Source organism: Pseudomassariella vexata (genome assembly GCF_002105095.1).
Source record: "Pseudomassariella vexata strain CBS 129021 chromosome Unknown BCR38scaffold_6, whole genome shotgun sequence".
Taxonomy (NCBI): Eukaryota; Fungi; Ascomycota; class Sordariomycetes; order Amphisphaeriales; family Pseudomassariaceae; genus Pseudomassariella; species Pseudomassariella vexata.
This window is the reverse complement of record NW_024467961.1, coordinates 357,513-383,737: the sequence shown is the minus strand read 5'-3', so window position 1 is coordinate 383,737 and position 26,225 is coordinate 357,513. Positions and strand designations below refer to the sequence as shown.

At 50.4% G+C, this 26,225-nt stretch overlaps 7 protein-coding genes across 7 annotated transcripts; 2 read left to right on the top strand and 5 right to left on the bottom strand.

The window, feature by feature from the left end:
- The first annotated feature begins 594 nt into the window (after positions 1-594).
- On the top strand, positions 595-5,026 carry BCR38DRAFT_431199 (AARP2CN domain-containing protein). The gene is made up of 11 exons (XM_040860085.1): positions 595-726; positions 783-1,103; positions 1,157-1,321; positions 1,435-3,302; positions 3,450-3,532; positions 3,583-3,599; positions 3,758-3,862; positions 3,920-4,060; positions 4,151-4,235; positions 4,311-4,338; positions 4,391-5,026. The coding sequence occupies exons 1-11, from the start codon at positions 663-665 to the stop codon at positions 4,925-4,927; spliced, it is 3,414 nt and encodes a 1,137-aa protein (XP_040716025.1). The 5' UTR covers positions 595-662; the 3' UTR covers positions 4,928-5,026.
- Positions 5,027-5,127: 101 nt separating this feature from the next.
- BCR38DRAFT_390704 (cytochrome P450) lies at positions 5,128-7,013 on the bottom strand (the record flags this gene model as incomplete). Its single annotated transcript, XM_040857561.1, has 4 exons — positions 5,128-5,433; positions 5,544-6,681; positions 6,759-6,872; positions 6,948-7,013. 4 exons carry the CDS (start codon positions 7,011-7,013, stop codon positions 5,252-5,254), a joined length of 1,500 nt encoding a protein of 499 aa, XP_040716024.1. The 3' UTR covers positions 5,128-5,251.
- A 1,160-nt stretch (positions 7,014-8,173) lies between these two features.
- On the bottom strand, positions 8,174-9,958 carry BCR38DRAFT_186048 (Sodium/calcium exchanger protein-domain-containing protein). Its single transcript, XM_040853970.1, has 3 exons — positions 9,360-9,958; positions 9,083-9,289; positions 8,174-9,027 (listed from the first exon to the last, which is right to left on the bottom strand). Exons 1-3 carry the CDS (start codon positions 9,797-9,799, stop codon positions 8,268-8,270), a joined length of 1,407 nt encoding a protein of 468 aa, XP_040716023.1. The 5' UTR covers positions 9,800-9,958; the 3' UTR covers positions 8,174-8,267.
- Positions 9,959-11,243: 1,285 nt separating this feature from the next.
- BCR38DRAFT_408633 (uncharacterized protein) lies at positions 11,244-11,594 on the bottom strand (the record flags this gene model as incomplete). The annotated part of the gene is made up of 1 exon (XM_040858286.1): positions 11,244-11,594. One exon carries the CDS (start codon positions 11,592-11,594, stop codon positions 11,244-11,246), a length of 351 nt encoding a protein of 116 aa, XP_040716022.1.
- Positions 11,595-12,219: 625 nt separating this feature from the next.
- BCR38DRAFT_342343 (uncharacterized protein) lies at positions 12,220-12,495 on the bottom strand (the record flags this gene model as incomplete). Its single annotated transcript, XM_040855939.1, has 1 exon — positions 12,220-12,495. A coding segment is annotated over one exon (276 nt), but the record flags the coding sequence as incomplete, so codon positions are not given.
- A 766-nt stretch (positions 12,496-13,261) lies between these two features.
- Positions 13,262-18,890, bottom strand: BCR38DRAFT_431192 (uncharacterized protein). The gene is made up of 3 exons (XM_040860084.1): positions 18,184-18,890; positions 13,773-18,125; positions 13,262-13,673 (listed from the first exon to the last, which is right to left on the bottom strand). The coding sequence occupies exons 1-3, from the start codon at positions 18,475-18,477 to the stop codon at positions 13,410-13,412; spliced, it is 4,911 nt and encodes a 1,636-aa protein (XP_040716020.1). The 5' UTR covers positions 18,478-18,890; the 3' UTR covers positions 13,262-13,409.
- Positions 18,891-19,711: 821 nt separating this feature from the next.
- BCR38DRAFT_408631 (uncharacterized protein) lies at positions 19,712-22,393 on the top strand (the record flags this gene model as incomplete). Its single annotated transcript, XM_040858285.1, has 1 exon — positions 19,712-22,393. The coding sequence occupies one exon, from the start codon at positions 19,712-19,714 to the stop codon at positions 22,391-22,393; it is 2,682 nt and encodes an 893-aa protein (XP_040716019.1).
- Positions 22,394-26,225: the final 3,832 nt, after the last annotated feature.

Here is a 26,225-nt window from a genome sequence, read left to right as displayed (position 1 = left end):
CTTGTTTGGCAAGATGCGGAAGATGCGGAAAGACGGGCATGTGGTGTTCTTAAAGAGAAGAGGCCTCGAACAACTGCGGAAGCTGGCTGGGCGACTAGGGAATCGCGGCCTGACGCGGCGGGTATGAATACGTCATGCCGTGACTGACTGACACACCCACGAGCCCACACACACAGCGTATCGTGAGAGCCCACCAACCAACCAACTCCGCTTCCTAGAGTTTTCGAAGTATTAGTGACTGGTGTCAAGACTGCGATGAACCAAGTTTATTTCGAGTCATTCGCAGCGATTGCGTAAGGGCCTGCATACGACCAGGATACAGCTGTATGTATTTAGCACGTTATCTTTGCATTGCATGGCTCAGACAAAGATGCAAGAGGTTGCTACCCATAGGAAAAGCTGATGGACGCTACCTGGGAGTGGATTCAGGGAGTGTCTTGGCGGCCCCACCTGAGTTTCCCAGTCTACAAAGCCCCGCGATCCGAGAAACCCGGAAACTACATAGTACATGTACATAAAAAGGTCTTATCGATCTTATCGATCTTATCGATAAGCTGTGGATCAACATCCGTTCTCAAAAATTTGAAGCTTGACGATGTACAAGCGCAGAGGCCGTCGCAACTGTGGTGCTGGAATTTGCTGTTATTACCAAATTCGCAACCATGGACGACCAATCGCATAAGGCGCATCGCAAAGCGAAGGATAAGAAGAAGCCGCACACAGGAGGTCAGCCAGAAAACTCATGACCCTCACCAAGAATCTTCACCCTAACTTGTTTACAGAACGGAACCCCAAAGCCTTCGCCTATTCTAATCCGGGCAAGTTGCACAGAGCTGCCGCGCGATCCCACGATATCAAAGAGAAACGCTTCCACGTCCCTCTTGTCGACAGACTTCCCGAAGAAGCTCCTCCTCGAGTCGTTGCCATCGTTGGACCTCCGGGAGTCGGAAAGACTACACTGCTGAAGTCGTTAATCCGCCGCTATGCAAAGGAGACCTTGTCAGACCCGCAGGGTCCTATCACCGTTATTACCTCGAAGAAGCAGCGTCTGACGTTTATCGAATGCCCCAACACTCTCGAGGCGATGGTCGACATGGCCAAAGGTGAGCTTGCTTGGTTCTGAAGCCGTTCGATTGATGCTGACTGTTCGTTGAAGTTGCCGACATTGTCCTCCTTATGATCGACGGAAACTACGGCTTTGAAATGGAGACCATGGAATTGTTGAATATCCTAGCTGCGACCGGTATGCCTGGAAACGTTTTCGGCATCCTGACTCATCTCGATCTCTTCCGGAAACCCCAAGCCTTGAAGGACGCAAAGAGTACGTGCTTACATCATATCATCCCCTTTTTGGGCTGTCTCTAGGGCCGAAGACGTTTTTATTGACTCCAGAGACAAGAAGTACGTCACTGTTGCTAATTTACTCCTGTTTAGAACGTTTAAAACACCGATTGTGGTCGGAGCTGTACCAAGGAGCCCATCTTTTCTACTTATCCGGTGTTATGAACGGACGGTACCCTGATCGCGAAATCCACAATTTATCCCGGTTCCTGTCTGTGATGAAGAACCCACGCCCGCTCATCTGGCGAAATACCCATCCGTATACGATTATTGACTCAATGAGAGACATTACACATCCGACAAAGATAGAGGAGGATAAAAAATGCGATCGTACTGTTGTATTGTCCGGTTACCTCAGAGGCACGAATTTCTCCTCGGAGGCTCAACGAGTGCATATCCCTGGCCTGGGCGATTTCACAGTAGCGAACATCGAGGCGCTGCCCGATCCTTGTCCTACCCCCGCTATGGAACAAGCAATAGCAAACGTTACAGGGAAGAAACCCAGGAGGAGGCTGGATGAGAAGGAGAAGAGGATGCACGCCCCTTTTTCAGATCGACACGGTCTGAAAATGGAGGGTGACGCGGTTTGGTTCACCCGTGAGAAAGGTTTTAATTTCGACAAAGACAATGAAGATGTCGAGAGGGGCGAGGGAGAGGAGCTCATCATCGGTCTCCAGGCGGAACGACGAATTCTTGGTCAGACGGACGAGGGGATCCAACTTTTCCGCGGAGGCGAGGAGACCAAAACGGTCCCCGCGAAGGAAGACACTGGGAGAAAGAGCCAAAGGACAGCAAGGCTTGCAGAGAGGGATGGAGACGAAGATGAGTTTCCGGAAGATGAAGGCTTTGTCAGTGGCGAAGATGAGTTTAAGTCCGATGACGAAGTCGAGTTCAACGAGAAGAAGCTGGGCAAGGTGTTCCGGAAGGAGGAAGACAAGAAACCCGGCGAGGACGATGTGGCTTGGGCGGACTCTGACTCTGACCTGGGCTCTATATCGGGCGAAGAAGCTGAGGATTCCAACTCTGACTCCGAAGATGATGAGGATGACGAAGCCGGAGCACTCAGATGGAAAGACAACATGACTGAGAGGGCAGCAATGATGCACGGAAATCGCCCATCGTACCGGACCAGTGACCTAGCCCGCCTGATGTACGACCTGAGTCTTACTTCAGACGAAGTCCTTCAGAGATGGAAGGGCGAAACTGAAGAAGATGAAGAAGACATCGAAGCATCCGATGATGAGGAATTCTTCAATAAGGCTCGACAGGACAAGGAAGATGCTTCAACCGACGACCGTGAAATCCCTCAACTCGACTACGAGCGACTTGCTACTAAATGGTCGGACGCGGATAACATCGAGTTGCTGCGTCAAAAGTTCACAACAGCCACACTGAATGGGGCCAATGGTGATGATGATGGGTCTGAAGACGATGGCTTTGGAGACGAGGACGATGAAGGAGACGGCGAGTTCGTCGATCTTGAAGCCGAAGAACAACCAAAAGCGGAAGCAGAGCCCGAAGAGAGCTTGGAGGAAGCTCGTGCCCGGAACGCTCGGAGGAAAGAGGAGCTCAAACAACGTTTCGAGGAAGAAGACCGCGAAGGCTTCAAGAACGACAAGGCCATAGCACGCCGCGAAGGTGGCGATGATGCCGAGGAGTTTGGAGAAGACGATTGGTTTGACTCTAAGAAGGCTGAGCTCCAGAAACAGTTGGATATCAACAATGCCGAATTTGAGGCACTCGATGAACACCAACGAGTTGCCGTCGAGGGTTTCAAGGCTGGGAAATATGCCAAACTGGTCCTCGAGGGAGTTCCTGCAGAATTCATCAGTAACTTTGATCCCCGGACGCCGATCATCATCGGCGGTCTTGCACCGACGGAAGATAGATTCGGCTTTGTGCAAGTGAGGATCAAGCGTCATCGATGGCATAAGAAGATTCTGAAGACAAACGACCCTTTGGTAAGCTATCACTCTGGGCTTGATATACAACCCCTCTACTGTGCCTGTTCCTGTATTCCTGCTTCAAAGACGGCGTATGCTATTGATGCATGATCCGCAACTTTCAAACCCCTTCGTATTAGACATCGCTGACTCCCGTTGCTACAGATCATCTCATTGGGTTGGCGGCGTTTCCAGACAATGCCTATCTATAGTATTTCGGACTCTCGGGTCCGGAACAGGATGTTGAAGTAAGTCTATTATCCCATCGATGTATGAAATGGAGCTAACCATGACATAGATACACCCCTGAGCATAGTAAGAAATTTTCCAGTCCCCATACCATCTTGCCTAATTCAAGAGCAAAGGTACCCCAGTTGAACCGACTTGGGGGCCTTTGTTTTGATTTATGACTTAGACTTTATGATTTATATCATGATTGTCTGCTGGAGTAACTGCTGACTCACGCTATCTAGTGCACTGTTTTGCTCAAATCTACGCTCCTCTGGTAGCGCCAAACACGGGTTTCGTGGCCTTTAACTCATTCTCGCCTACTAATACAGGATTCCGCATCGCCGCGAGTAAGCATCAGTCCAACAGCCTGCTAAGAAGTGATGGGTACTAATACACGAAATCAGCTGGCAATGTTCTCTCGGTTGACGAGAGTACCGAAATAGTCAAGAAGTTGAAGCTCACTGGTGCACCTGTGAAGATTTTTAAGAACACTGCGTACATCAAGGATATGTTCACATCGTCTCTTGAAATTGCCAAGTTTGAAGGTCAGTTCTTGCAGTACCATATGCCTTTTTCACTTCCAATATCCCTCTCGAAACCTACCACAAAGAGTGTATACTGACCAAAAGCTTCAGGTGCCGCCATCAAAACGGTCTCAGGTATACGTGGTCAGATAAAACGTGCTCTGTCCAAACCCGAGGGCCATTTCCGAGCTACATTGTACGTGTTTGCTGCCAACTCTCAATATTGACACCTTAATCGTAAACTCGCAATGACTAACTCCCGTTACTGTAGTGAGGACAAGATCTTGATGAGCGACCTGGTAAGCCACAGCATATTTGATCAATAGAAACCTTGACTGATGACACGTGTAGGTATTCTTGCGTGCCTGGTATCCAATCCGCCCGCATCGCTTCTACAACGTTGTCACCAATCTTTTGGGTCCATGGCAAGGTATGCGTTTGACGGGTGAAGTTCGCCGTGATCAAAACATCCCGACGCCCCAAGATAAGAACAGCAAATACCGCGCTATTGAACGCCCAACCCGCCACTTCAACCCACTCAAGGTGCCGCGAGCACTTGCAGCCGAGTTGCCCTTCAAGTCTCAGATCGTGCGCATGAAGCCCCAGCGCCACCAGACGTACACGCAAAAGCGAGCTGTGGTGCTTGGAGGCGAGGAGAAGAAGGCAAGGGATCTAATGCAGAAGCTGACGACGATCCGAAAGGACCAAGTCGCCAAGCGCAGGGCCAAGAAGGAGGAGAAGCGGGTCGTTTTCAGGAAGAAGATGGAAGAGCAAGGGGAGCGAAAGGAGGCCAGAGAGAAGAGGGAGACTAAGGAGTACTGGAGAAAGGAGGGCAAAAAGAGGAAGACTGGGGATGAAGGGGGCGGTGGTAAAAGGAGGAGGCAGTAGTATCAGCAGGCTACTTTGCTTAGTTGTGTTGGAGACGATGTACAAGTCACAGTTATTAGCATCATCGGCCTTCAGGTTATAATAGACTTAGACACACATTACCATGGGTTTCGCCTCGTCGTTCAAGTAATTCAGCTTCGAGTAGATAAGGTGCATTCGTTCTGGTCTACAAGCGGCACAGAACCCCAATTTGAGCTCACCTTCAAGCTACGTTCTCTGCTATCCTCTCACAACTTCAACAGTCCCAAATATTCGAGGGTTTCTACGTCTTCCGTGATGAGGCCAAGCAACCTTCGGTAGTGACCATACAAAACAAATTCGTATTTATGCCTCTTTCTGGATAAGACACCGGTGACCACTTGGCACCATCAAGAAATACAGAGCCATTTCCATGTCTTTGTCGCTCATGCCCTCCTTGTGGGAGACAACGGCGTTTGGGAAATTGAGGAAGAAGCGAGCTGTGATGAGACGCAACTCGATGCGAGCGAGGTGGCGGCCTAGACATGCTAATCGTATCGTGTCAGCTCTGCATATTCAACTTCCGCATGCGTCCTACGTGAGTTATGAAAAGAAAGAAGAGCGCTGGAGAGCAAAGACAAGAGGAAGGAAAGCTTACTCCTCCCACCCCCACCAAACGGCATAATACAGTCCTTCATCCTCTGCGTCGTATTCTCCCACCTCTCGGGGTAGAACCGATACGGATCCGGGAAAGCCTCGACGTCCCGATGCAGACTGTACGCCTGCGTCGTGACCGTCGCCCCGCCGGTCACAAAGTGACCCGCCAGTTCACACCCGCCCGGCGGCACGATCCTAGGTAATCCGCACGGCAAAGCGGTATGCAGTCGCAGCGTCTCGTTGACAATACAGTTCAGGTAGGGCAGATCCCTCAGCTCGTCGTACCCCCAGCCCTCAGGGAGATTGCTCAATTCCTTGAGGAGTTTCTGCTTGATCTCGGGATGTTGACACACAGCCCAGACAAGGTAAATCATCGAATTGGCCGTTGTATCGCTCCCACCCACAATGAACACCTGTGCGTTATCCCGGATCTCCTTCTGCGTCCAAGTCTCCTCATGCTCAGCGTTATACAGTTTGCTGAAAACGGTCGGTTTCGGGTCCGTCTTCACTGCTCCCCCGCTCTCGGCATGATGCTTTTCTACCATCTTCCGATGCTTCTCCAACGCCCGCTCCGCATACTCGAAAGTCCGCCACTGAATCTCCGTCGCGTCCCTGAATACCGGGATCGGCAGCACAGTCGAGATCTTGGAAATCACGGGGAACATGCTCCTTAGCCCGCCGACGTAGCCCAAACTCACGAAGTCGTCCACGGACCGGTTTTTCCTCCCGTGTTCGAGGTTTCCGAACGATTCGCCAAACGTCAGCTCGCCGATCACGTCGAATGACAGGAACATGAACCATTTCGCCACGTCCGCGACACCACGTGGTCCATCGTCCTCTTCGCGGATCTTTGTCATGGCGAGCCGGACTTGGGCGTCGATTTGCGGCAGGAAGGCTTTCAGTCCTGATTCGGACATGGGTGAGGAGAGGAGGCGTTTGTATTTTCGGTGGTTAGCCGGATGGATCGTGTTGAAGACGCTGTCCGAGTCGGTGATGAGGGTGCTGTAGAAGGGGGACTTAAGAAAAGGTTGGGACTTCATGGTGGCGTTGTGGACGAGTTTTACGGCCGGGATGGAGCTTGTGTCGGCTTCGTAGGGGGATATGCGGACTATAGGGCCTGGTTGGGGGTGTGTTAGTGTCTGTTATCGTATGATAGAATGCTGGAGTGGCACGGAAAAGGGGTTGATTTGCCGTATTTCTCATGGAGGGCATGGACCCAGGCGGGATGCTTGGCCGTCATGACGTAGAAGGTTGATGGGAGGGTAGTGAATTTCGTGTACCATGGTCCAGGAATATTTCGAAGCGGGTTGGTAAGGCCTTGGTAGATGTACTGGAAACATTCGTTAACACTGGCCAGGACCGGCGAGGACATAATGAAATAACATAATGAGCGTTATGTGCTTACTGCGCCTACTACTGTGAAGACGAGGGCCCCCAAAATGGTTACAGGATCTGTCACCAATAAAGGCATCATGAGCTCGAGACTGATGTTCAGTCGTATAATTGATGGGATCACTTGTGAGAAAGACAACGAACAACTCTGTTTTGGTTTCAAGACATCATGTCCTTATAACTCCCCCAGCTCCCCCCGTGGTTCGTTCTACTTTCTTCCTTACCATCCATCCACTCTTGGAGCTTCAATAAAGCCCATATGTATCAACAGGTGAAACGAAACAAGCCAGAATCCAGGGTAATGTCCCCCAATCAAAGCTCTTTCCAGTTACCACGTCTGGATGTGACTTCCATGCAACGAACAAGCAACGGCGGGCCCCAGATCGCCAGCCTGGGATTCAATAGAACGATCTCCATCAGCTCTGACATTTGCGGATTCATCGTGAGCTGATTCATACACGTTGAAATGTTAAAAATCGTGATGGCGGGGTCTTTTGAGTTGGACGTCACCCTTGGCCGCTACGCAATAGGAGATTCCATGAAGCCGCTTCGGTAAAATGATACATTTACAAGCCAGATCGGAAGTAGAAGTCGTTGGTGGACACCCGAGCCAGCGGAAAGCCCGTGTTTCCCGAGGAACATGGGACGACGACCGTGGTTTCGTACCATTGGGATGGTGGGAATAGATAGACTGCGAGATGCACTTCGGAATTGTCCTCTATAGGCTCGCTACTAGGTTCATTTCTTGGGACGATTGCCCTTAGTAATCGTCATGCACACAGACTCGAGTTGGAGTCTCTTCTAGTTTTCCCTGTTGCTGAGTGCCAGTTGACGATGCCATGGATGCTTTGCAGGCGACGAATCCCATCCGTGGGTTTCTTCCCAGCTCTTATCTTCTGAATAATGGACGTTTGCGACTCTTCACTTGCAACATCGCAGTTCGGCCGTGTCTGATTTTTGGGCAATTTGGCCTCGCTAGTGTCCCTAACAGAACGGCATGATGATCCCAAAGCAGCTATTTAGGAGATCGGCTGAAGCTAAGAGCACTTTGCACTTGGCACAGCGACACTGGTTGGGCCGGCATGAAGTTTCCAAGGACAGCATGCGTTTCCCGTAAAAGAAAAGTTTCGGACGATTCCTGAGCATAATATGTCCATTCGTATGAAACCAACTCTATGGACACGGTGATCAAACGACCCAAATGAGCAACCCATGACCTTGGAACAATGTTGATTCCGCCACTCCGATATTCGCTTCCCTTTCCTAAAACACGACAAAATCACAAGTTAACTACTTTCAACACCAATCCCGTGTATGAGAAACTCCCATCGAGTTAGTGTTCCCCGCCACTCCCCTCGGCGCTGGCGACATGAAGGGATGGGTAAAAGAAGGCCGCTGTTGCGATTGCCACGTACACGAGGACGCACAATACACCTTCGAGGTAATTGGTCTTCTGATCCCGCAAGAAGTTTCCGACCGTGATGATGGCCAGTACTAACATGACCATGTCAAATATTTCAAAATTGAAGGACATGGGTCTATTCATGATCCAGCCTACGAGAACGACCAGGGGACCGTTGAGCATCGCCGTCTGCAGCGTTGCGCCGACGCAGTGGGAAAGGGCAAAGTTCATCTGGTTATCCCAGGCCTCATCGACGGCGGTGAGATGTTCGGCAGCCTTCTCGACAAGCGGCACAAGAATCAATCCCATAAATGGATCCGAAATGCCGTTGTGCTCTACCAAGGGCTCAATCTCGTTGACCAAAATATAGGCGATAATGGTAACGAGACCGACGGAGATCACCAGTGCGACGATACATTCCGTCAATGTGAGCTTGTCTTTCGCTTCGTCCTTTTCACGGTCGTGATCTCGGGCCTCATCGTGTTCGAAGATGGCGGTGAAGAGACCGTGGTGGGTACGCGTCTGGAAGAAGATGAATGTTGCATAGCCGATGAGGAGGAGGATCGCTACGGCACGCGAGATGTGGAGTACCTCTCCGTCGAGCTGTTCCGTGGTCCATGCCAATTCACCTCTCTCAACTAGTGGAGCCAGAGAGTATTCGTAAATGGTTGGAACCGCAAGAGCCACACCGCTGTAGATGGTGGTTAATAGTTTGGTGGCGAGTTGGGCTTGCTCAGAACACTTACGCAGTAAGAAGTAGCCCACTACCCGCTTCAGTGATGGCCTCGTCGAAGTGAGCGTCTTCCCGTCTAATACCAGAGGCAAAGAAACACATTCCAAGACACAGCAACATAGTCGCCAGGATCGAACCGAGGATAGCGGCTTGAATGACCGGGTAGAGTCTATTCGCAAGGAGGATCATGAACAAGACGATTTCGACGATGGAACCGATGCTGAGGCAATTCCGCTATTAGTCTCCGCCGCTCATAAATCCAGTAGCAAGGTTCGATATCGGTCACTCACGTGGTTTCAGTCAAGACGCCCAGCATGTGAGGCATCTTGCGTGCCAATTCCTGACCGGCAAATCCTATAAGGTTAGCACAAGGCACCATGGCGATATATGCCAAAGTGAACTTGGCTGTGTCGTGCCCTTCGACTCGATAGTAGACAGCTATGGCGATAGGGACAATGGGCCACAGGATATTGACGGCTCGGGATAGGAAGCAGGTGCTTCGCCAGATGATCCTGAAGAAGTGCAGCGGGTGCAGGCCACGACGTCCACTCTCTCCTTCGACACGGATCTTGGGCCCTCGCCTGCGCCTCCTCTTGGTACCGCTCGTGCCATGCTCAATGTCCTGGCGATGTCGTGGTAGGGTGGCATCGCGTGTGCCGTTGGCCGATATTCGGTGGTTCTTCTCACGGTGAGGGCCAGTCGATCGTCTTGGGTGTCTTGCCGACGCCATTTTCACAAGACTTTTATTGTTGTAGTTACGCTAGTTGGGCTCCAGAAAAGTCCCAGTGTGCGGGAATGGGAGGTTTTGTGGCTTGCTCGAAGAAGAAATAGACTATAGTCAAAGCAAGGAAACGAGGCCTCGACCAGTCGATTGTGAATGGCAGTTGGGCGGGCAGTGCTTAAAAATATCACTTTTCCATCTTGTTGAGACGAAACCAATTGTCTGACGATCGCGCTTTCCTATTGGAACAACACAGCGCTGCATCCCTGTAAACCAGGGAAACCGCGGCCATTGGCTTCCATTGGGAGGTGAGGTGCCTCCAGGCGTTCAGTGCTCCTGGTGGTCATTGCCACGACGACAATGGCAAGTTAGTGAGCATTCTACGTTGCTTGGCATACGTTTCACGAAGGGCATTCCAGGCCAGATGGCAGGTTCGCTCGAGGGATTATCCAGTCAATTTCCGCAGATTTGGGGTTGGGATTATTGCGTCAGTGTGCATAACTGACCGCCCTGGACCGTTACATTCCCGGTCTGGACTCTTCCAGTCTCGGGGGCTGATTGTATTTCTGTATCGACCATCGGACAACATGGTGACGAACGTTGCGCTACACGCAATAACATATTTGCGTTGAATGATTTATCAAATTGTCATGATGCACGACAGAAACACCAGCGAGACTATTTGCTTAGTTGGCACGGACAACCGCGGGCCAAGTCCACGAAAAGCTGTCTGATCGACGGAAAGAGCCCGCCACTATTTCGGTAGCCAATCACAGGGACAGTCGCTGCCAACCTACGTACGTAGGCCGTTCTTCAGCAGCCCGAGATCCAGGTCGAGAATCACCAAGACCCTAGGCAACGTGGGTGACGGCTTGGGAGAGCTTGTTTTGACGCGAATTGCTCTATGGCTGCTCGAAAACATGGTTTTGGTGTGAACTTTAGAAAATTGGTGCGCGGATTGTCCCAGTCAAATAAAGTCAAAAACATTCGAATGTCTTGAGTCATGCAACAAATTGCTGTGCTGGGGCGTTTCGCGGTTTTCCCACGACGTATACGAGACTCTGAAGTGGAGATGATCGCGCGACGCCGGTCAAGCCGACGACATGCCATTCCAAGCTCCAACCGCGAGTGTGCGACGTGCATCGCGCCCGTCGAGAAACTGGCCTTCTGTATCCCGGGTGCCAGCGGTCACCTACGATCCGTTTGAACTCTAACGGATCGTTGCCTTGAGAATACTTCGCCTTCGGCTCCCTAAGAAGGGGGCAGGCAAATCTGTCTCCAGCCCAACCTGTCTTCGAGTCTCACGATGCATAGCTTTCCAGCCGCAACTAGCTTCTTACACATGGCAATGCTTCATGGGATCAGTACTGCAGGTACGAAGGGATCGGCGGGGAGCTTATTAGTCGACATCGTGTTGTCTAGCCGTCTCCCAGCCCTCATCTCACAGCCCTTTCTAGCGAGTGTTGACGTCGATGAGCTTGGCGCTGAAATTGGAAAACTCGTCCATGAAATTAGCGAACCGCCTGGAATATGACAGCGGGAACTTGTAGATAGCTTCGACTCGGGCACCAACGGTGTTCTTCATCAACCTCACCCACATGTCCGGGTCGCGCTCGACGAGTATGAACTTGGCTTCCGGGTACACTCTGATATCAGCAATAGCCTGCGTCCGGTAGCTGGCGACCAGGTAGGTGGTCGCGTTGGGAAGAGGGGCACCTCGTAATCCCCGAGCCACTTGTCGCAATCCTCTCGTTCGTATGGGTTCCTCTCCAAACTCGCTGACGTGGATAGCTTCCTGACACATCTTGAGTTGTGGGACGCCTCGTGCCAGCGTTTTAAATGTGTGGTATGGACGGTATCCGAGAACCTTGCATGCTCGCTACAGCCCCAATGTACCCGATCTTGCCCTTCGGGTCGTCGTTTATTTGGATGATGTTTAGTTGTCACGCAGACGCTGAAGGTCAGAATGACGATCCTTATTGGGCTCAGGCGTTGGCATCATGTCTACGAATCGCGACAGTTTGGCGATATCAGACCGGAATCTTCTGCTAGTAACGCGCGACCGACATCTTTCGGTAGTGGAGGACCTAGGCAATGCCACTGTTTAACACTTAGATAATTTGGTTGCATTTCAGGACTGTGGTTATCTTCGGGTGTTGTGCGCTATCAATATGCAAGACCCTTTTTGATATAAACTTTGCCCAATAGCAGTTTCAGAAGGATTAGACGTTGAGTATAAATGCTAAATGTAAGTGGTATAGGTGGTATAGGTGCTGGCTGGCAGCTAGTAGACACTGGAGGTTTCTCTCCGCCTATGCCAGGAGAAATGGCTACCAGTTACCCTTGTTTGGACGGATCGATATCCACGCCCTAGCGTATCGGAGTGGTCGTGGCAGTACTTCCGCATACTGTTTCGGCTTGTTTCGCGTTTAGGGACCGCTTTGGCACGGCCATCTAAATCCGTTCGGGAATTCCGGGGTTGGTGACCCACGTCCACTTCCTGCGCCGCCACCTTCCCCGGTTCGTGAGCAGGACTGGTGGTTGGAAGATCCGGCATTTGAAAATTTTGCCGTGTTTCTGGCAGGCGTCACTACCAGTAGCGTCCTCCTGGTCAGATAATGACCCGGCCTTCCATACGATTTGGAACGGTCAACTGGATGTTTAAAGTAGATAAATCTACATGCAGAGTACAGCTCGGTAATTTGCTAGCACATCGTAATAAACGACTGGCAAAGATGTACAAATTCGCGTACTACGTAGATTGAAGTAGCCGGCTAGGCTCCGTCTACCACGGAGGCTTACATGAGGCCGCAGTCTGGGGTATGTGTTCTCTAGAGCCCGATAATAACCTTCGCGGGTAGGCCAAAGACTCGGGTTTATCCATAATGGGGATGAGTTGTGTTGCATTTACTGCATATCGTGTGTCGGATAATATGCCGGCACAATACGGGATTAGGTAAGGTAGGGAGCCCTGCGCTGCCAAAGCGTGAACATGCCCATTTGAGGCCTTGCAAGCACAATCATAGTTGCAACACCAGTAGCGATTATACTATCGAGGAACCAGAGTAATTAGGAAGGATCGAATTCTTTACGTTATTCATCACAGTAGCTCGGGAATTCCCCGGCATATCTGGCAGATATTTTCATGGCCAGAATTGCCGTCTTCAAACCAGTGAGACTTACACGCACTCTTATTTGCAGAAATGTTATGTTTGCGGATCTAGCTAGGCTCTGAGCTATCGCTACTCCATAGCGTTCCAAGGTGTATAAGATTTATTCAGGATTGTAAACCCTCTAATCCATTACACTTACCAGATTCAGGTAGCGGTGCCGCTTCCATTAGTAGTACTTACTCTCTCATTAAGCTACAAAGCCATCATGCTTGACTCATAGTCTACTGTCAGTCTACAACCCGAGTAAGAACGATGGCCTGAATCCACTAGCAGAAACATCAAAGCATTCACCTTCCACGTGGAATATGTCCATATCTCATCACCATCAATCCTATTTTGTCTATCCCATCTAATCTATGATACCCATTTCTCCATCCACCCACCCACTCATCTAATCGTCCGTAATTCCCGTCTCCTTCCCTTCTCGTCTTCCTTCAACCATTTCTCTAACCGCCCCTCCTAGCCTTAGTGTCCGCCCCTAGATAATCAATCGGATTCCTGCAAAGCGGGCACGTATTCTGATTACTGCTTTGGAACCACTTATACAAACACGTGCGATGGAACAGATTCTTGCACGTCTGACACTTCTTGTCGGGCATCTTCTTGTCGCTGCTGATGATGCTGTAGCAGATGGCGCACTCGGTCTGGCCCTTGAGGGCGCCGACAACGTTGCGTCGGAAGGCGGCGAGGCCGTCGATAATGCTCCCGCCCTGGGTCACACATGGGATGTTAGTGCTACTTCGATATCCTGGAGATTTGCTAGGAGGAAAGGGGGGATGCGAAAGGAGGAGGAGGAGGAGGATGCATACTGAGAATGTAATTACACCCTGCGTTGTTAGGATCCAGCTCTGCCACTTCTTCTCGTTGACCGCCACCCGATTAATCCCCACAACCGAGACACCCTCGAGCGGGTACGCAGGAGGGATTTTGATAGCGATTGCAGCATGTAGTTCGTCCACCTCATACCCCGCCGTCACCTCCTTTGCCGGTCTGCTGACCTTGACGAGCAGCTCCCTCTCATCTTCAGCCGGAGTTTCTTGTGTCGCCGCCCATTTGGCTACATCATCGAGAGATTCGGAAATGATGATGGGCGAGAAAAACCGGGTCATCCAGCCCTCGACCGCGATCTTGGTCTGCTTGGAGCGACACTCGATGAACCACGCCTTGAACAGCCCGGGTGCGTATTTTAGGACAAGGTAGAATAGGTGGATGAGGAGCCATTGCATGTTCCTCTCCTCCGGCTCCGCGTCAGCGAGCTTCAAGTCGTATGAGCGGATGTGTTCGACGGTGAAGTTCGCCTTGTCTAGATTCAAGCCTTGAGCAGCCGAATGTCCAAGGACATCAAAGGTGAAATTCATCAGGGGTCCGATGTAATTATCCGTCTTCAAGTTTTCCGCGTAATCGCTGCGGACTTTGAAGGAAGCTGCTTGGAATGCATCAAAGACCAGATGCCACGTGAGTAAATATGATCGTATCGACGTGGGGAAGAGGGATAAAGCCTCGTCAGAGTACGCCTCGAGAGTGGGAGCTTCGAGGAGAAGAGACAAGAGTTCATGAGGCAGCTGGGCGGTCTTCTTTTCGAGAAGCACATCGAGTGCAAGTTCCTCTTGAGCAGCAGGCAGGGCTTTGTGGAGGACAGTGAAGGCCGCCGTCTGAATAGCCCGCGAGTCGACAGCTACCAAGCCATACAGGTCCGACAGGTCTTGAACATGTTCCAAGGGCAGTTTCTCCACTTCTCTGCAAATAATGGCGTCCATAATTTGTAGAGGCTGGGTCTCCTTGTCGCGTGGAAGCTTCAGAAGCTCCAGTATAGCTATGGACCGCTTCTCTGAGGTCGATTGCAGCACATCCACCAGATCGTCATTCGGCTCCTCGATTGACTGAATCGTGCTCATCAGTCTGAGCGATGCGTGTATATAGGGGAGACGGTTGTTGAGCGGTTCTTTGCTATCTTCCGTCCAAAGGTGGATGCAGAATTCAACCGCCCGTTCCCAGTACGCGCCATAAACATCTTTGATGCACGGGAGTAGGTAGCGGAGACTGCGGCACACTTCAGCAGCGTGCCTGTAATCAAGGGTCTCAGGTGTTTCCAGCCAGGATGTGATTTGCCTAACAGCAAAGACTATGCGGTTATTGGCCACCGGCAGCAACCCAATTTCATAAATCGGCATGCATGCATTGAGCAGAGCCAGGGTAACCAATGATTTCTCGGACTGGGGGCTGGCGCCAGCAATGTCGCTCACCAGTCGATTACAGAAATTGCTGACGCTCTTGCCAACCGACAGCGATTCGCCAAGCCCAGTCATCAATGCCACGGCAGGAAGCACAGCCGTTGGGCTAGATTTGAGGACATCCAACTTTGCCATCCAATCTTCTGCGCTGGACGGGAACCCGTGGTTCTCAGTCAGACTTTCCAGTAAAGCACTCAACACTCGTGCACTATAAAGTCCTGACGGCGACAGTGACTTGGCCATCTCAAGCAGTTTGCTGAATACTCCACGGACGACAGGTGACTGGTCTTTCCCCAAACCGTCGCGCCATCCGCTAGCATTCGCCGCTAATGTGCTTACAACCTTCCGGGCAGAAGAAACCAAGTTTTCGGCGTCGATATTGGCTTCGTCGATGTCCAGGTTCTTCCAGATCTTCTCATTGTCCATAATGGTAAGCTGATCTGCTACAATTTCTGCTGTGACAGCTAGGTACACAACCAGGTCCACTTGCTTGTCGAGATGCAAAGTACCGAGCTCCAACACGAATTCCAATAGTTGGGCCGTGTACATGGCCATGCGGCCAGGAATGGAGCAACCGCTTCGATCCCGCTTGATATTTGCGGTAGAGGTTTCGGACGCCGTAGACACCAAGAAGTATGAGCTTCCGAGGCTACTTGTGAGCGAGAGAGATGCATCGGGAGCGTGATCTAGGAATACGGATAATTCTTTGTCCCAAATCTTCAGATCGGGCACAAGCGACCCGGGTTCCAGACCCCCATGCGCTTTTTGGACCTGAACTGTTTGTTGAACGAGCGTATCGATCCCCAAAGAATTCGGGCCGACATCGTTGATGTTCTGCCGAATGATTTCCACGAGGTTTGACTTGCCTGTCAGGGGGTGTTCCAATAGGGTACGTAGGGTGGGCACTTCAGGATTGGCGTTGGAGCGTTCCGAAAGACTGAGCAGGCTCATCATTAAACTCATGTGGGTATCTTGGTCTTGAGAAAGGATGCTGGGCTTCTTCTGTGCGATCAGCATTAAAGCTTTCAGCACCCCAGGACTAGCCGGCCCAGCAGGAGCTGTCAGATGTGCCGTAAGCTCCCTCGCCAGTTGACCTTCAGATAGTTCACTCAAAGCGTCAAACCCTATTGCGGCATTGAATAGGGTCCAGCCAGCCGTAAGAGTTCCACATGCACATTTGATGCAAGTCTCTACAATGTGCGACTGGAACCTAGATTCTTGACGAGCCAAAGAAGCGGAGGGTTTGCTCGCTACAAGCTTTGCCACGCCTTGTATTGCTCCCGATTCGTCCATATATGGGAGGATAGCTTCAATGGCAGTCGTCCAGAGCTGGACGAAGTCTTGCTCGCGGCCAGAGATATCACCCAAGGATATGATACTTGAGAATATGTAAGGCGCACTAGAGGAAACTAGCAACGTCTCCGTGGTCTCCAGGACCGAACCCTTGAGAAGTTGTACCAAACTATTCGACGCCGGTGTCTGCTTTTTAAAAAGCAACGAACTGTTTTTGAAAGCCGACTCGACAGTCGCAGCAGCACCAAAAGGTTTCCAATTTCTACTCACCAACAACTTAAGTCCCTCCTGCAGTAGCTCTAATGATGGCCCTGTTGGTATATCTGGAATGGGACGCTCGGTATCTGTGGTCTTTGCGTGTCCCTCGAGTATGAGGCCGACAAGAGCGAACCACCGAGAACCCTCATCTGCTATAGCCTTTTGGGACCTCTCATGATCTTTAGAAGCTTCCGGGAGCGAGTTTCTCATATGGGTCTTGTACTCTTCCTTGAGTCTTTCCCACTCCTTTTTGATTGCGCCCACAAGCTCGGTATTTGTTGACGTGGCAGCCAGCGTATAGGCTTTGATGAGAACAGGAAGTTGGGCACCAGAGGCCCATGAAGACCTCTCCGGAACCGGGAAGAGGTACTGCTCCGTCAAGGGGAAAACGGTCTCTTCAATGAACCTATGAATAGATGCCTCATCCAGAAGTAACTGTAGAAAGTGCTTTGCCGTATTTAGATAACACGTCCAGGCACTCACTGCATTGCTTCGAGGCTCTTCACGGCGTGTGATCCCTAACTTCATGACCTTCATGAAGTCTATGGCTCCTTCGATGTCGTCAGGGATGATACCGGAAGGAAGACTTGCCAACATTTGACTAAGAGTATCCCAAAATGTCACGGCGCTGCCCTGAGATCCTTTCTCCAGAAATATCTTTAGGCGTGATGACGGCGACTTCTTTCCACGGTAGTCAGATGTCCATATGGAGGGAAACTCTGCACTCATTGTGGTCAAGGCTTTGATGTAGTCACTGGCAGAGCCGCTTTGGGAGCTTTTCAGCCCCTCTGCAATGTACACCTTGCTCAGGCGGGGAAGCTCGGCTTCTACCGCATTACGACGTTTTCCCAAACAAACCAGCAGCAATTGGCAAGATAGCTTCCTAACAGTAGGGTCATTGCTTATAGCACTACCCCATGCCTTTTCTGCTTCGAAAAACTTGTCATAGTTTTCCTGGTGCTTCTCGACATCAGCAGCATCTAGCTTCTGAAGAAGGTTGAGGACCAGAGCTAGACTTCCGCCCAGGACCCGGTGGTATTTTGCTTCTGCATCATCCGTGCTAGTAGATCGTTCGTCACTGAGCGTGTCTTTCGTCTCTAAGATGGCATTCGAGGCATATTCCAATATCTGCGGTTGGCATCTTTTCCAAAACTGAGTGACCTTCTCTGGGGTTGTGAGGAATGAAGATAGCCCTTCGGTAGCATTACGGGATACGACTCGGTCCCGATCGAAAGTACCCGCAAGCCAGGTTGCAACAATTTTTGGCACATACTTTTCTATTCGCTTTCGTGCCGACTTCATCAACTCAAATTGCAGAGTATGAGATAATTCGCGTACGCGGCGAGAATTGTCTATTGATGTGCGAGGGTATAATTGGACCTGTTACATACATTACTAAGTGACACATGTATAGCATTCCGGCACAGAGACAACCCACCCAAGCTTCCAACACTGGTTCCTCGGCGCCGCCACCTTGTTCAAACGGATGCGCCTCCACATATGTTATGAGATCCTCCAGCGCCTTGGCCTTTGTTGTGCCATCTTTCTTGAGCAGGTTCTTGAATGATACGACCACGTTGGCATCGGAAATGGAGGAAAAGTCCGGGGGTTCTGATAAGTAAGACAGCGTGCTGCCTGTGGAAGTGGAAGAAAATGCGCCAAAACCGCTGGAACTGGTAGTCGTGAACACCTTGCCGCTGGCGGCTCGAGACTTCAGCTGTCGTCTACTCATGACTCGAGGTACGTGCTGGTCGGGTTACTTGATGTTAGAGTTGACAGAAGAGTAACTGGAGATGATTCGTCAAAAACGTCCCGCAGACGCTTCACAGGGCGACTTGGAGAAGCTGTTCTTTTAACCCCGCGATAGAGCGTTAGTAGACCTGAGGTGGAATGAACTAGTGAGAAAATTGAAGACAGGTATCTCTAGCAAAGCTGGCTTGATGAGAATCTGCGACGGTAAATTCCTGAAATGTGAATCCGCAACAGGGACTGCTTGTGGCTTGAAACTTGAATCTGGATTCGCAGGTGCCGTTTGATTCAGGCTGAGAAAGCAGTTTGAATAATGACGATGTCGTTCTAAGAAAACCCATTGAGTTTTACCGGGCCTTACCCGCAGAAAGCGCTTGCCTTCGCCGAGTCTAGTACTTCCCCCGCTGTGATCCAGCTGCCCCCCCATCAGGTCGGGTTGAACCGGATTCTCCGCATGGATATCACCCACAAGCGCCCAGCTAGGGTGAATCCCGTTGTGACTGCACTTGACCCGCCTCTTCCATCTGGCTCATTGCCTGTAATTTTCCATGGTCCTAGAGTCGCTTTCAAGAACCATATCGTTGTTTTAAGATGATGTTGGTTATTTGGAGCGGAATGAACTTATGCTCGCTGCGTTTGATTGACGAAACTTTGGTGGCTTCAAGCCAGTGACACATGTAGTCTCGGCCTATCGCTGCCCTTGTTACCCCGCAATCGCCCGAACCACTGGCCCACCGCTTGCAAGTCACAGGACTCCGGGGGAAGTAAAGGAGAGTGAGTGGTCGTAGGCCGTGGGGGCTGTGGAACGCCTAGACTAACAAGCACGGGCTACACCTTGTGTGAGGAGTAACGAGTTCCCCTCCAATAGCACACAGACGTCGATCCCAACTCATCCGACCTTTCTCTTGTGTTCAGCCTTCGATCGTGACTGTGGTACAAAGTGCCTCATGGTGATGTCAACCAAATCATCCAGCTCTGACATTTCGCCTAATCCTCCCAGCTTTCGCTCTCACAGCAGCTGACAGCCTACCATTCCGTGTAAGTAAATACAACTGCTCTCTCCAATGCTATTCCGAGACACGCGACACCTTCTGAGCACCCCGCACAGCACTTGCAACCTGCCACGATTTAGACCTCTCTAACACCACTTTGCTCATCTAGGAGGCGAATCTACCTAGCATGAAGCATTGTTCGGGGTCAGAATAGTACCTGTCACCATGTTGACCAACGTCGTCTCCCAAGCGGGTACACGGGCGAGCTCACTCCAGAGCAGCGCGTGTGCCACCAGAGTCCTTCGCCCGACTGCTGTGTCGTCTCTTTTGAAGGCGCGACACCCTCAACAGACCCGTGCATATCGCATGGATTTGTGGCCATCCCACTGTGATCCCGAGGCTCGAAGGGATACTCGCCGCTCCCATCGCAAGCTCAAGTACAAATATACCGAGTCTTTCAACCGCACGCTTTCGCGGGATCAAGATCATCCTGCTGCCAAAGAACATCGATTTTGGCTGCATTACATAGACCACAACTACTGGGCAGTCGCTAAAAGAGAAAACAACAGCAAGGCCGGTGGCTATGACACAGGGAAGCACCCCAGTGGAGATACTGCTGCGGGTAAGGATACAAGCGACCAAAGCTCCTGGCGGTCACAGTTGAACAATGTGGTCAACGAATTGTCCAAGCAAGCATCTCCAGGAGCAAAGAGAACGGTATCCCCGGCGGCATCATCAACGTTACGAGCAAATGCAACAGCCAACTCCGCGTCGATCGAGGAGGAGTACGTTATCGATCCTATCACTAACCGTAAAGTTCTGAGGAAGAGCTACGGCTCTGTTGGTGACGAGACTAAGGCCCCTGCTACGACATGCAAGTCAAACAGATCGATAAATTCGAATCTTGCCCCTCCTCAGGATGGGCAAGCCAGGACCCCCATCCATTCGAATGGACCTCCGCCAGCCGCTGAATTGGTTAAATATGACCAAGTTGAAATTGATCACATGTCGGAAGGTGCTCAAAGTTTGGACTACAGCACCACAGCAGACATGTTCTCCAAAGCCCAAAATGACACTACCCAAGCCCCCGTGATCGAAAGTGAAGAATACGCGTTGAACCACCTTCCACCTGAGGAAACAACCGAGGTGTACGACGATTTTAGCAAGCACGAACCATGTCGCCATGATGAGTCGGAGCTACCAACTACGAACCCAACCGAGAAATACAACGATCTCAACCAGTACAAGCCTGATAAGTACGACGAGGTAGACTCCACTGAAATTCCATCGAAACCAGCCTACGATGACTTGGATGAGTATCGCCCAACTGAATACAGCGAGGATCCTGCTATTGAAGAGCCAGCCCCAAAGTACGATGACCTGGACCAATACAAATACAAGCACCAAGAGGACGTTAAGGTTGATGAAACTGCTCCAAAGTACGATGATCTGGACAAATACAAGTCAGATAACTTTGAAAAATATGAAGAAGCACCAGAACCCGGACCCAAGTATGATGACTTGGAGAAGTACAATCCGAAAGAGTTTCCAGATGCTGAATCCGCAGAATATGGAGAGCCATTTCAACAGTACGGCGACCTGGAAAAGTACAAAGCGTACAGATATCAAGAATTGGGTGGAAAGGGTACACCGGATCAGGACATTGTGGGGAAGGGTTTGAAAGAATATGATGCGAAACTAGAGAACAGGGCACAGCTCGAGGAGGCCATGGAAAATCGCATACGAGCTTCTGACGCTGTTGACAAACAGGCTAGTGTGGATGTTCAGAAGTCTCGCCAGTCGGTACAGGACGAAAAGTCAACCTTGACTGATAACTTTGTCCTCGATTTTCCAGAAGAATTCGCGACATCGTGGTCGGAAAATGCTAGCTCATCCGAAGCAGGCCTTCAGCAGAAACTGGGAACAGATGCACGGGGCCATGACGCCTCCCCGCGAGCGTTGTGGACGGCATACGAACAAGGGAAGCAGACTGGAAAAAACAAGGCTTTCGAGGGTCTGTCATATTCATCGAGTTCAGAAGCGAAATTCTCGAAGCTCGAATCTTCATTGGATCGAAGCCATGGATGTCTAAGTCGCTTGGAAAGGAGAGAGGCTGAAGTTGACCCGTACTCAAAAGCTCCTCAAGGCTTGGAGACGAGCTACTCTGAGGAATGCGGCACATTGCCAACTTGGCCAACCTTTGTCAAAATGTACGGGAGTCTGCAGAACAAGGATATGGAAGACTTAGCGGCAGCGTCCGATACTGCCACTGCAGATACACCAGCAGGCAAGGAGGAACCAACCATTTACAAGATCCTCGCCTACGACCCGACGATGCAGAACATTAACATTGCTGAGACGACTTCTGTGGTACCTGATCAAGCATCACCGTTGTCACCAACCGAGGTCCTCCTTCGCTTGTCAAACCCGACCAAATTCTTTCCCCATTTCGCTCCTTTGCAAGCTGAAGGGTTCGAGATCGTCTCCGGCAGCGGCGATGTTTTGGTGTTCCGCAAGGTTCGAGATGCAGCAGCGCCAGCAACAGCAAAAGCAAAAGCATCCCCGGTCAACCCTATTGACATGATGGGAAAACCCACAGCTTTGCCCAACGCCGCTGCCTTCGCCTCGCCTACTGGGTTCGTCAACTACGACATCCCTCCCGTTGAAGAAGCGCAGACGCCGCCATTCCGCTCAATGATTGATGTGCAGCGGGAGGAAACAGTCTTTAGTGGGCCCAAGTCATTTTCGAGCGAGGGACGAAAGAAGAATAAGAAGAAGAAGAGGGGTCTGGTTAAGAGAGTCTTCATTGCAGGTGCCTCGGTTGCTGGAATTTCGTACGCACTTGGTATTGTCAGCCAATACTTCGTCACTGGGGGTATTGACGGCAAGGGGCCTATGGGCTTCTAAGTTGATGTTGGAAATGTTTATTTGCGGACAATCTGTATTGGAAGGATCTACTTTGGCATGAAGGAGTTATTACGGGACGGGGTGCTGGACTGGAATGGCTGAAGCGGAATATGGACATCGTCATAATTTCATCATGGGACTTATATTGGAAAGCGCGTATCTTAGTACCGGTCATATCGTCTGTCCTTACGTTTTCTATATGGCATTCTGTATAGTAGCCCATATATCGTTAATAAGTAACCCTCTTCTGGCGTGGAAAATGTCTTCTGGAGTTAGGCTTCCCCTTTCTCCAGCTGCAAAGGTGAATGGATATCAATCTGGTTGTATGAAATACAGGCACATAGAAATGTGAGATAATGGTACAAGTACAAATTTCTCTGAATGAGTGTTCCAATTACTTTTCTATGCCAATGTGCAATGCCGCCAATTTCCATGGAATACCACCAGCCTGTTTGTCATGCAATTTCCCATGCCACCCTATTCCCCAGACAGCGAAAACCGTATGACGAGCGAATACTAAGCCACTCATACTACGCAGTTCATCGTGTCCTATAACATACCTCGTAAGCCAAGATTAAACCCAGTTGCTCTTACAATAAGACTTTTGTAACTCTCCTACCCGATCCTTGCTTCCCGTCCTTCAGACTAAAGCCAACCTGAACCAACTAGCGATACCAACCCAACCAACCAACCGCTGTAACCCATGATTTTACATCCACCCAAACCCGAGAAAACAAGCAAGCACCATCAAACCCATAAACCTATGCCCTCTCCGTAAAGCCCGACGCCCCCGGTTTAACGCTGTCACTCAGGCCCGACATCTGCAAATCGTGCTTCTGCTCCTCCATCTTGTAACTCTGCTTGCGGTCGAGCATGGGCTGCCACGAGTCGGTCGAACTCATAGCGCGGGCAGCATCTTTTTCGAGCTGGAGCGAGGTTGGGCCTGCCGGGGTGGTGAGGGGGAGGTTGGAGGTGTCGATTTGGGGGGGTCGTTGAGTGGAGGACATTGTTAATGGAGTGGGTTTGTCTGTGCTAGGAGAATGATGTGGAATTCTTTGTCGGCAGGTGGACTAGTAGATAGTAGGTTAGTCAAATAAGCCTTGTGATAGAGCCGTAGGAGGGATGGTATAGAAAGGTGTTGACGACGGGGTTAGGGCCCCGCTCATATTTGAGATCAGTGGAGCTACTCGGGAACATCCATCGCGGGGTGTCAGGGGGTAGCTATCGGGTAGTTTGGGCTTCACGAACTTGTCTCTTCGGGTCCAGAATGGGGAATCAATGCAATTTCGCGGTAGGGTTGAGGGTGCGATGATGAGACACAGACGACCAAATGGTCCAATTCCAGAATGAAATATATCGGATTCCTTAGCAAACATTGACGTCGATCGACGCCGGTCGTCTCCGAAATACCATTTGCGTTACCACCCGATCACTCTGACCAATAGGATAAGGATAATGGTTTAGCTTCATCGCAGGGAAGGAGCTCGGAGTGCGGGGTAGCTGTGCCGATAAGCATGTTATCGGCTGGCGACGTCAGGAAATGATCTTAGTTCGCGATCTGCTTAACGTACCCCACAAGCAAGTTGGCCACTTTTTCTTGGCACCGTATGAATAACTTCAATAACTTAACTAAACTAAAAAATAATAATTCAAACTAATCGGAATCCTCTTCCTCGTACGTATCTTTATCATTCTCACAAGTACGAGCATTATGTCCGGGCTCTCCGCAGATCCTACAGCGCCTCGTACGACGACGACTTTCACGTATATCATCCTGTAGCTGCTGTTCAATATCCCGTTGAGACTGTAAGTCCTGAGCGTCTCGTAAACTAAGAGATCCTCCATCTTGTAGCTGTCGATTTTTAGTCCTTCGACGACGGCTTAGCTCTTGATTGGCCTTCCGAAGTGTAGTAACCTCATCCTCAAGTAAAACTAACCGATGCATAACAGCCGTCGCACCACGTGAAAATTGGTCAATAGCCGTAATTATTGTCGTCGGGGAGCTATTCTGATGCTGTACGATTCTGTTTTTAACGTATTCAGACTGGGATTGCGCCTCGGTTGGGTTATTTGGAGTCTTTGATTCCCAGATTAAGGGGGCGCCAGACGAGCTCCCAGGAGGTGTAGGCGTATGTAGCTTAATATCCAGCTGTGAAATCACATATTCCGGGTCGTACGGAATAAGTCCTGTCCCCCTGAAACCTGCCTGGATATTCGACTTAGTTATAGTCGTACGGTACGCCCTATAGAATGCCGAAAAGAAATCTTCCTTCGAGATATGGGTTATATGCGCCCGTATTAGGTCTTCAATTTCTTTGCCGTACGACCTTTTCAAAGCCCTAAAACAGCCTACATCGAGAGGCTGGAGCTTATGTGACGAATGAGCAGGCATACTAAATGTAATAATCGTATGCTCTTTGCAATATAGCTCGAAGTCAGTCGAGTGGTGGCTCTCATGCCCGTCGAGGATAAGAAGACGATAAACACCCTTCGTACGATCCTTCGTATAGCGATCAAAGTGCTGAATCCAGTCTACGCCTCGCTCGTTTGTTGTCCAACCGTTTTTAGTTACAGCGATTACCCAATCGGACGGGAATGGGCTATTCTCGTACCAGGATAAGAGGTGGTTTTGACCCGCGACAATAATATACGGCGGGATAGCCCAGCCGGACAAATTAACACCCTGGATTACTGTAGCCCATTCTCGATTGCCTTGTTGGACTGTACGAGGCCTTCCGCGTCGTTCGGCACTTGTAACTACCATCTCGGATGAGATTAAGCCCATCGCGAACCCTGTCTCGTCGAAGTTATAGATATCCGCCTCTTGGATACCATATTTCGCAATTGTATTTCGTACGAGCGTAAACCACGCGCGATACGCGTCAGGATCTTCGCAATAGGCTCGTTGGTAGTCGATTCTTCGATCAAAATGCGTCCGAAGGTCTGGTTGTCGTCGTACGAAGTTCGAGGCCCAGTTGACGCCGACGCCTCTAGCGCCACGGTCACGGAGCAGTCGGTTAGCCATAGCTTCAACACCATGGAGCCGGGGAGGAAATGATCGCGAATCTAGGTCAAGTATGTATTATACGACCGCTAACTCTTCTGATTCCGTAAGCTATGAGTAGATTGTCGAGTATCGCGTCGAGATAGTAGTCCGCGTTACCGGTTAGCTAGAGTTGTACGAGGGACATTGTAGAGTTGGGCAGCGCGTCGGATGCTTAATTCGGGTTTCGATTGAAGCGCCTGACACGCTAGAATCATGTCGCTTTCTTTCCAATTCGATCCCATCTTGGTATGTGTAAAGATGTTAATTAAAAGGTTGTTCGTACGGTGCCAAGAAAAAGTGGCCAACTTGCTTGTGGGGTACGTTAGTCGAAGTTCGCCAATTTGGTATTAATCTTTCTGCATGTGGAAGAAAATGACTTTCACGCAAACTTGGTGTGACACTGAGTTAAGTATTCGTCATATTTTTTTTTTACTTTCCGTCTCCTCGGCAATCATATACACATACTTATTCTTTTGGTGTTCGGACCTATCATTTTTTGTGTCGAGTTCCGTCTCTCGTTGCAAATATGCCGCCCCCCTCCCCCATGATGCGTCATCTATCTATACCTCAACACTATATAGTGGTGATGGTTGAGGGCAAAGCCGGTACTCTAACTTGACAAGTACCGAAGAGGAAAAAAAACAGGAAGAAAAAGGATATGATACAGAACGCCATTTGCTATGCAGAGAAACAGAACCACACATAAAAATGGTATAGTGCCAAGGCCAGAACGGGATGAACATGATGTGGGGGTATGATCGCATTTGTCGCACAAAAGATAATGCC